Here is a 9,686-nt window from a genome sequence, read left to right as displayed (position 1 = left end):
GAAAAGAAAAGAAAAGAAAAGAAAAGAAAAGAAAAGAAAAGAAAAGAAAAGAATTATAGATGGTGCTGAAATAAATGATCAGTACTTTGCTACTGTCAAATAACTTCCACTTCAGAAGAGTTGATGGTTTGGTAAGAAAGTATAACAGACCTCTGGAATTAATCTTTCTGACCACATAACTACTGTACTTCTTCATTAGAAGAATTTTGGCTTTTGAAGACTGATTTGGTAAGTCATTTAAATATGTAAATACTCACCTGAATATTATCTCAAATCCTTGAAGAACACATTTTATTTCCATCTGAAGTGCTATACCTTTTTATTTTCCACTTGAATCAAAGTTTCTTTTTCCTTTTTACTGCTATGATCACTATCTCAAAAAAGAAATTATAATCTAGCCTCAAACCATTAAAGAGCAAAATAAAAAACTTGCTTGAGGATATTAATAAAGACATTCCTAAGTTACTGTACAAGCTAATGTATTTATTTGTAGCTCACAGCTCACACCATTTGGAAAAATAATTTGCAAAAAGCTATTTGTTTCTATTCTTACTATAGTCAACCATCAGTCCTATCCTACGAATCTCTGAGGAAACACTACAGTGGCATCAGAATTCATAAGAAATTCACAGATCAAAACACTAAAGCAGCAACACAACAAATGAAGCAGTAAGAAGGGTTTTCCCCTCTCTCTTGGCTTAAATGGTTCCCTAAAATCAAAGTTTTATATGGTACATATCTGGCATGATTTTTGTTGTTATCCTCAAAACCTGTGTACGGAAAATTTTCCTTTCATAGACTTAGACTTTTCTATCTCAAAGAGAAAAGTAGGCATGCTTTAATAACATCATCTCAATCCACTTGAAAAGCCTTCTTAATTCTTACTAAAACAATCTAAACTATTTAAGGAAACATTTTGGTTTTATTTAGAACAGTAAACCTCATGTAACGAAGTGCAAAACTGGTATGTTAACTGACGTACACAAGCCAATTAAGAGTCTACTGCAAACATGCTGATTTATACTAACAGAAGCCTGAACCCCAGCATACCGGGTAGGCCAACATGCACTACAGAATGCCATCCTCTGCATACATCCTCGCTCCTAGGCAACATACCATACAACTCAATTCACTTTAGCGTGCTTACCTGTGGAGGGGGATCCAATAGTTATCCCCACTAGAAGTCAAATGGAATGTGATAACTAGCATTCAATGTCAATGCCAGCTTTGAATTTCACCATCAACAGGAAGATGGTTTTCCCTTTGCCTGTGAACATGTCTACCTGGTTAAAACACTCCTTAATACATAAAGGAAACCCTACAATTGCAGTATTGTCCTATATCTAACAGGACTTCCAGTTGCACCTCTCTTGTCTACTACACTGCTCAGCCATGATACAGTTTGACAGTTTTCCTTCAGCTTTCCTTAAACTTGGAGAGAAACACTAAGAAAATAGGGCTTCAGTATTGTCAAGTTCATTAATACAATGAAAAGATTGGATTTATGAAGCTGTAAACAACAGTGTTGTCCTGGTTTCCAAAATACAGTTTTAAGGTCAAAGATTCTCCCAGTGACTGGAATATTTGATTATTCCCAGGTTTGTTTTCAATCATGGTATGGTTGCAAGACTAACCAAGGACAGTTAGATATAACTGTCTTATTCTTGAGTTAGAATTGAGAGGTTCCCACTCTTTTTGGTATTTAAGAACAAAATTCCTAAAGATTTTAATAAATTTAAAATGTTTATCAGCAGCCAAATGTCTCACATATGCCCCAACATGTAGTCATGATATATTGATGTGCTTTAAAAACTGACAAATGACTCCATATAACATAAGCTACCTTCTTCCTGACAAATTCCATTCAGTGAGTTCTGCTCCTCTTCGTATACTGAAATATCCAAGAAGTTTGTGCAGAGAGAAAAGAAAACTAGCTTGTATTTTTCACCAGAGGAAAAAAAAAGGGGGGAGGGGAAGGGAGGGGAAGGGAGAGAGAGAGAAAGAGAGAGAGAGAGAGAGAACAAGGCCCATGTATCAGCTATTTTTGTTTTGCAAACTAGTCAGGACTTGCACATTTTAATTTCAGTTGATGACTGATAAGTGATACACACAAACACAGTGTAAGATTTTTGAGTACTGCAGACCTATGAAAATTAGATCAAGCACCTGATTGTAGATTAAAAATTAGGGGGGGGGGGGGGCAAAGATGTAACATTAACTGTGCTCTGGTTTTCAGCTTTTAGTGAGCTCTTAATTTATTAGTTATAACTTGTTTTTGTTGGAGGGGGTTCAGAAAAGGCTGTGAGATTTTTCTAAGTGTCAGCTTAAAAATACTTACAACTATTTCTTAAATGCCAGCTTAATAAATGTATAAATAAAATTCAACATTATGACCTCTGAACTTGGAGAGACGTGCTCAGAACAGGAAATGATAGTTTGTTAATAAAGAAAGGTAAATCATTCTCTAGACTTCCGGTGGGAAACTTGGCAGCGAAAGGATTTTGACCTCAGTGGAAGGTAACTGCCACAAATGACAAATCTAGCAACTTTCTTCATACAAGTGAGGCAAATGTTTGACACCAAGGCTGGACTGCGTTCACATCTATCATTCCCTGTGGCATATTCTTCTGCTTTTAGCAAATAATCCCGCAAGCTTTTTGCACTGACCGTATCAATCTTCCCCTTTTTTCCCCCCTCTTTGAGTAAAGCTGTGCAAACCTAACATTTTTTGTGAATGATTACTTATTTCCGATCTGAAGCACAAAAGCTCATCACTTACAGAATAGGTCAATCTTTCAGTGCCCATTATTGCTAGTCTGGAATAAATCAATGCATTTTCCTATGTTCATTTTCCTTCTCAGATGCAGGACCAGCATATGTGACATTTGTGTAAAGGAAGTTAAAATCCTGCATTACGTTCAGGTGAAGCATTAAACAAAGAAGCAAAATTATGTTTAAAAATCTTATTCTGATTTTCCAGATGGTCAGATTAGACTCACCGTAGCTATATTACTTCAAAGTCTGCAATTTAAAGTACTGATTTTCCCAACTCAAAACAATAAATAGGGGAAAAAATGACAAGTAGCCCAGTTTAATTTCAAACGTTAATATATTTTCTATTTTATAGTGAACATATGCATCGTTCACCCCTTATTTGCAGCAACTATGACGTCCTCATAAAAAGGGGTGACACTTGTAAGATGCCTCTTAAAATAAATATTTCTTTTTATAAAATAATAAAACTTCAAATAAATATTCTTTACACTAAACAATATGTTGAAAAAATTAGAAAATAAAGGCTGAATTTTACTGTAACTGTACAATATACATGAAGTCCAATAGGAAATCAGAGTCTTGTAATAGAAGGTTTCTGTAAGACAAAATACAATCTAAAAACATACTGATTGATTCACATTCTTCCGAATGTACAACATATTAGTATAATATTTTGTGACTGTGCCATGTTTTATGACACCACTTATTTTTCACAGTTGAAAATATTATTGTATATACAAAAATATAGCACATTATCTCTGGCAGAAAACAATGAAAAAAGAGAGTCATTTGCTAATTTACAAATTTTGCAAGTACTATTCACAAACCACGGAGTTGCCTAGGAGTGTCTGTGTTGCTTTAGCTTATGCAATATGTGGGTCACGATGTACTGCATTGCCTTTTTTATTCTGCATCCCACTAGTTGGATTCTAACAAGCCTATCAATTAAGATGGCACACAGAGAAGAGTGTGTCACTGCAAACAGCTAAGTGTACCCCCAACCCTTCTACTGCAGTGCCAAGACCATAGCTGCTTAGTTGGTTGCATATATGTTAAGATAATCCTTATTACTCGATTATTTCCGATAAGTGATGCTATGTTGGCTTTTCAAAGTTCCTGGGGGGGACACTGGGAACTTTGCAGCAAACTGTGTTGGAGTGTTTACAGCGGCACCCAGGCCGATTGACCCGGTCGTAACAGCCCTGACACAACTTAAGGCAACCCTTGGCTGGCAGGTAACACCACAAGCAAGGCAGGAAGAGAGACACCACACCCATGGCTGACCATCTAGTGCAGCAGTGCGACTGACTGCAAGAGCAGGGGTTGTCAGCACAGTTGTCCTCGTCATCATTGGAGCAGTGATAGAAGAGGCCCTTCACGCAGCACACGCAAGTCCCGTAATCAACCACGTTCTGGGCTGAGCAAAGACACTGTTTGTCACAAATCCAACACGATGGGAGGGTCCTTGGATACGTGCACTCCTTGCACTTGCACTTCCCACAGTCCTCGCATCTGTAGCTGTGTGCTCCCAAGTCTTCTTTGCCCAGCGGCTTCAACTCGCTCGACTTGAGCTCAGACTTGGGCTGCATGCAGACTATCCCGTCAGCAACTGGCCCTGAAGATGATCCTAGAAGTCTGTGTTCAGAGGAATTACTGCTCGTACTTGTCCTTGTACTGCTCCGCGAGCCTGTGCTGACTGTGCTGATGGAGCGGGACAGAGGTGCCCGAGGAGAAGCGTGCGTTTGCGTGTGCTGAACCCGGCTAAAATGGCGATGCTCAGGGAGACCATGGGACCTCTCATTTTTGGGTTGGCTCACTGGACGAGGAGCAGACTTGATCCCTGGCCGCGGAGCCACCGTCGGTCCCTCTGTGTATTCATTTGTGTTGCGGATGGCTCTGATCTGATCCAGGGACAGGATGTGGACTTGCTGCGTCAGGACATCCCGCAGGTCGGGCTCTCCATGTGGCCTCCCACTGTCACGCCGAGCCTGTAGCAAGGCCTGCGACCCGCTGCCATGCTGAGCTCTCATCTCCATCGCTGCCCGGAAGCGTGCTCACCCCAGCAGGCTTAGAACACATCTGAAATCCTGGAGCAACAAAGAGAGGATTCACTAATTGCAACACATCTCATGCTCTCCAGCAGCCTGTGGGATTTCACAGCGCTGCACACATTCAAGTAATGCATCAGCCATTAAATAAGGATTCACAGCTCGGGGAAGCGCAGTGCTGGTCAGCTAAGTACGCTCTACTTGGCCTCCCCCTACTACTCCTGAGGAGAGCTTAAAGAGACTCTGTTCTAGGTCCATGCATTTCAACCTGTGGCTCTAGAAAGCCCAAGGATGATGCCTGGTAACTAACACGTCCCTGGCCATCCTCCTGCCAGACCACGGCCTCTAATCTGACCAAGTTCCAGCCCCTTTAAAGTGACTCTTCTTTTCACACCATACTACTGAAAAACTTATTTTACATTAAATAAGAAAGAGTCTGCAAGCATTTAGCAAGTGTAATGTGACCTGTTGATGACAGACATATAATTCTCCAATTTTGTTTAAAACTGGATAATATTTTCGTAGGCCAGTCTCTTTACACATTAAACTTTACATGATGTAAATAGGAAATTTTAGTTTAATACCAATGGTCCCAAGAAAAACACTAAATAGCAATAAAATGTTTGAGGTTAGACATTAAATGAGTTAGTGCTACCAAAAACTTCAGCAGCACAAGTAAAAATATCTTTCTCCAATATTTTAGTGTGTGTCATACTTGTACACCACTGCTATTGTTATTTTAAGGCTCAATACTACAAAAAGCAATGCTACCAGTTTTGTTATTTATAAAATGTGTAAAAAATTCCAGAAACTAAACCTCAAATATTACTTAGAGTGGCTTTTAGTAGAGAGGCGTGAATAATGCCATCAGATAACATCAGCACCCAAGGAGGTTACTTGGTTGCTAACATAGCTTTAAAGGATGAATAACTACAAAGTTGAAAGGCAAACTTCAGAATTTAAATGGGAAGTCAGGAAAAGACCCAAAAGATGGGGCCTTACACATAACTTGCTACCACGTTAAAATATGCACAAGTTTCAAGCGCCGACCTCTGAATCACTCAGTATTTGTTTTGCCTTTATCATATTTTAAAGCAGTTCCTAAATCCAATTACCTACACAAAAATCCAGAACAATATTTTACAATTAAAACCCAAGCAGGAACCAAGCTCCTTACAAGGACCACACAATGTCTTCAATTATACCTAGAGAGAGCACCATAGTGTTACTCTGTACACATCAGTTACCAACAAGAATACTATACCACAGTATAATAAAATATAGCCAAACACTTTAACAATGAACATCTCCAGACACTGTCTTTCTTCTAACAGCAGCAGAAAGCATTTAACCTTTTAACTCCTGGTGCCCTCCCCTCAACTGCTTTTTCCTCCCAAAAAAATCTAGGCTTTAAGAGAGACTATTTTAAACATTGCCAACTCCTAGTTTTGCATGCAGAGTGTATCATGGTGCTCCCCCAAAAGTCTTAAAAGCTTATCTTGAAGCAGCATTACTTATGTTTTCTTCAAATTCAAGCCTCTGCTGTACAGAAAGTTTCAGAAAGTAGGCATTCCCTCGTCTGATTAAAATAAAATAAAATACTCTTCCCATCCCCGAGAGGAACTGCTAACCCTATATCCAGGCATCCAGACCGGAGCCCACAGACCCTGAGCCAACTCCTGCAGAAGTGACAGCCCCGAGCAGAAGCCAGACTGCCCCCGACCTGCAGAGCGCAGGGGACGAGCGCGGTGCAGGAGCCCCTCGGACGCCGGACGTCCCCCGGCGCGGCTGCATCCGGGCTCGCAGTGGGAGCGCAGCAGGTGGGACGCGGAGCCCCGAGGCTGCAGGCGGCGGCCCCGTGAGTGCAGACAACCTGGAGATTAACAGGAGACATCCCCGGCCCGGGAGGTGGGAGGGGGCGGCCGCAGTCGCCTTATCAGGAAAGTCAAACCCATGTTTCCTTTTAACTCTTCCCCCTTGCCCTCCCCCGGGAGATGCTCAGGAAGCATTTCCCTGCTGGGCAATGCGCGGCGCCCCGCAGACTCTTGGAGACAGCACCTCCGGGATAGCCGGGCAGAAAGCAGATTGCCACCCCCTTCCCCCTCCCCGCCTTGCTCTGAGCACTCTTTCAGTCGCCGAAGAAACGAACTGTCCGAACTTGAGCCTCCCGCCCCTGCCCAGGAGGCACTGTCAGCCCGATCCAGGGCCATCTTTCCTTATTCCCCCTGACAGACCCTAACGGGACAAGACGTAAGCCTCCAGCACCTTTATTTGCAATCATGCCCGAAAGCTCTGAGGGAAAGCTCTCCCTGTTACCCAGCACCCTTCCAGCTCTTAGCCTTTCTGTGTGTGCATGTGGGCGATAACACCGTTCCCCACTTACAGAAACCAAAGTCCACTCTCGAACAGCTCAAGTACCACGAGCGCTGCCTACTCCTGGCTGGGATTGGCAGAAGGGCGAGCGGGGGGGGCGGTTTTCGTCTTCGCATGTCTGGGGAAGTGGCAAACTCAAGGGGCTTCTGCGTGCTGCGTGTGGAAAATCCCCGCATCGCGGAGGGGGCCTCGGGCGAAGCGGTCCCTGCCCGGGAGTTACTGCGTCGTGTTCGGAGCCGCGCAGCACACCACCCCCACCGCCCCGCACACACCCCCGCCACCCTCCCTGCTTTCACAGGGCTTTGAAACCCGCATTAAGGACAGAGTGTGCCATCAGACTCTGGATTAGGGCAAAAGGGACTTTACATCAGGGTGGGGCAAGCTGACAAGCTGACACACAAGTAACTTGCTGAGAACACCAGCAGATAAATATATATATTGGAGTTGAAGGGGGGGGGGGGAGGGGGGTTTACACAGTAAACCCACAAAAAAAAAGTCTTTCTTCCCCTCCACACACGAACTCTGCAAAGTAGAACCTGGGGAAGAAATTTCCCCGTCTCATGGATCGAATTAAGTTTCACCGCGCGAGAAATACGCACGCACCCGCAGCCGCACAGATGTATTTACACACCAGCCGTGCACTCACTTCCGAATGGCACGGATCTCCCGACGCCACCACACACGGGCGTCAATCACGGCGCTCCCCCGGGCCCGGGGCACCGGCGGCCCCGCAGCGCCCTCCCTGCGCCTCCCCCGGGGCAGCACCGCCCGTGCCCGGCTCCCCACAGCCGGGAGAACGCGGCCCCCGCCTCCCCGCAGCCCCCCGGGCACGCGTGCGCGCCCGCGCAGCCTTCCGCCCCCGCGCAGCCTCGCGCCCCCCGGAGCAGCACGACGGGGCGCAAATATAGCGCAGCCCTCAAAACCCTCCCCGGAGAGAAAGCGCTCCGAAATTCCACCTCCGGCTCTTCTCTGGGAAAGGAAGGAGAGGGGAAGGGGAGAGAGGGAGAACCTGTGCGAGAGGAAAAGGAATCGGCCTCAAACATTTCCACGAGTTTTCTTGGAGCAGCGCGGGGGGGCTAGGGGGGTTACTGAAAAGCTTGTTTTGCAAAGAAGGAAAAGGCTCTCACCGTGATCGCGGCGCTGCACCAAACCCCTCTCTCTGTTGTATTTTCTTCTTCCTGCGGTTTGCAAATAAATCCAGCCCTAAAGCAAAAAAAAAAAAAAGTTCTTTTCCAAACTCTGCTTTCGTCCAACTTGCAAATGAGAATCAGAACGATCAGCGTGCAAAAAGTCCGGAGCAAAGTCAGTCCCTCTGCCCAGATCGACTGTAAGAACGTGTGTGCGCCTATGTGCTATAGTAATAATCAGAACACCTCTCCGGATCTGGGTGGGTTTTCTGTGCTCCTCCAAAGAACTCACTCACACACACTTTCCTTTTTCTCCCTCAATGAACAGGAGGCCGAACCGCCAGCACCGAGTCACTTTTTTTTTTTTTTTTTTTTTTTTCTTTTTTTTTCTGCCGTTGCAAAGGATCGAGAGGAAGGGGAAAGCCACAGAAAACAAAATCAAGTGGATCTAAAATCCGATGGCAAAGCTTTCTTCCAGCGAGCTCCTCCGAGGAAGCAGCAGCAGCAGCCGGGCAGGGGGGCCGCGCTGCCGAACGCCGCTCGCCGCACGCTCCTCTCCCTCTCTCCCTCGGCTTTCTCGCTCCCTCTGCGAGCGTGTGTGTGTGTGTGTGTGTGTGTGCGTGTATGTGTGTGTGTGTTGCAGGCGGCTCTGCGGTTTGCGAGCGGGGGGGGGGTGTTTGGGGAGCGCAGCGGATTTGTGGTGGTGGTTGTTGTTGTGTGTTTGGAGGAGGTGGAGGAGGAGGAGGAGGAAGGTTTGAGATCTGAGCTGGAGGGGCTCGGCGTTTTTCTGCTTGCTCTCTCTCTCCCTCTCTCTCTTTTTCTTTCCGGAGGAGGTAGGGTGATCTCTCTGCAAAAGCAGCAGTAAATGGCGTCATGTGGATCTGAGGAGGAACAGAGCAGTTGTTGTCCCAGAGGATATATCGCATCCGGTCCCAGCTCATTGGCTCTGCGGGGCTACATTCACTGGCGCTCCCAGCGCTCTGCCAGCACTCCGAGCTGCGGGAGGCATTCAAAAGGGCACTGCTGCCGCCGCTTCCACCACAACCGCGGCCCCGCTCCCAGCCTCGGCCCCGCTCCCAGCCTCGGCCCCGCTCCCGTCGGGCCCCGGTGCCGCGCGGAGCCCCGCGCCCCTCTCCGGGCCCGGCCGCAGCCTGTTCTCACAGGAGGCAGCTCCGTGCGCGGCCACACGGCGCTCGGGGCTGCTTTTGTGCTCGCGTGTTTATCCAGGGGCCGGCAGCGATCGGACTGCAGGGCGGCCGAGGGGAGCTACTTTCCCCGGGGGGAGCGGGAGACCCATTCCCAGGTGCTTCCCCTCCCCCAGCCGTGTTTTCTTTTTTCCTTTATTTTCTTTTCTCTCTCTCTC

At 46.2% G+C, this 9,686-nt stretch overlaps 1 protein-coding gene across 4 annotated transcripts; it reads right to left on the bottom strand.

The window, feature by feature from the left end:
- Nucleotides 1–3,090: 3,090 nt before the first annotated feature.
- On the bottom strand, nucleotides 3,091–9,314 carry SPRY2 (sprouty RTK signaling antagonist 2). 4 transcript variants are annotated; one of them, XM_042839317.1, is made up of 2 exons: nucleotides 8,324–9,314; nucleotides 3,091–4,862 (listed from the first exon to the last, which is right to left on the bottom strand). In XM_042839317.1, exon 2 carries the CDS (start codon nucleotides 4,809–4,811, stop codon nucleotides 3,870–3,872), a length of 942 nt encoding a protein of 313 aa, XP_042695251.1. In that variant the 5' UTR covers nucleotides 4,812–4,862; nucleotides 8,324–9,314; the 3' UTR covers nucleotides 3,091–3,869. The 4 variants fall into 4 exon arrangements, with proteins under 4 accessions (XP_042695251.1, XP_042695253.1, XP_042695254.1 ...); XM_042839319.1 differs by lacking the exon at nucleotides 8,324–9,314 and adding an exon at nucleotides 7,207–7,431; XM_042839320.1 differs by lacking the exon at nucleotides 8,324–9,314 and adding an exon at nucleotides 6,547–6,569.
- Between the last annotated feature and the right edge of the window lie 372 nt (nucleotides 9,315–9,686).

This window comes from Centrocercus urophasianus, unplaced genomic scaffold (genome assembly GCF_019232065.1).
Source record: "Centrocercus urophasianus isolate 14NV4802_14NV808 unplaced genomic scaffold, USGS_Curo_1.0 seq_9, whole genome shotgun sequence".
Taxonomy (NCBI): domain Eukaryota; kingdom Metazoa; phylum Chordata; class Aves; order Galliformes; family Phasianidae; genus Centrocercus; species Centrocercus urophasianus.
This window is presented reverse-complemented; position numbering and strand designations above follow the sequence as displayed.

Coding starts and splice junctions, on each gene's coding strand:
- SPRY2 (XM_042839317.1), bottom strand. CDS start 4,811: ATGGAGATGAGAGCTCAGCATGGCAGCGGGTCGCAGGCCTTGCTACAG.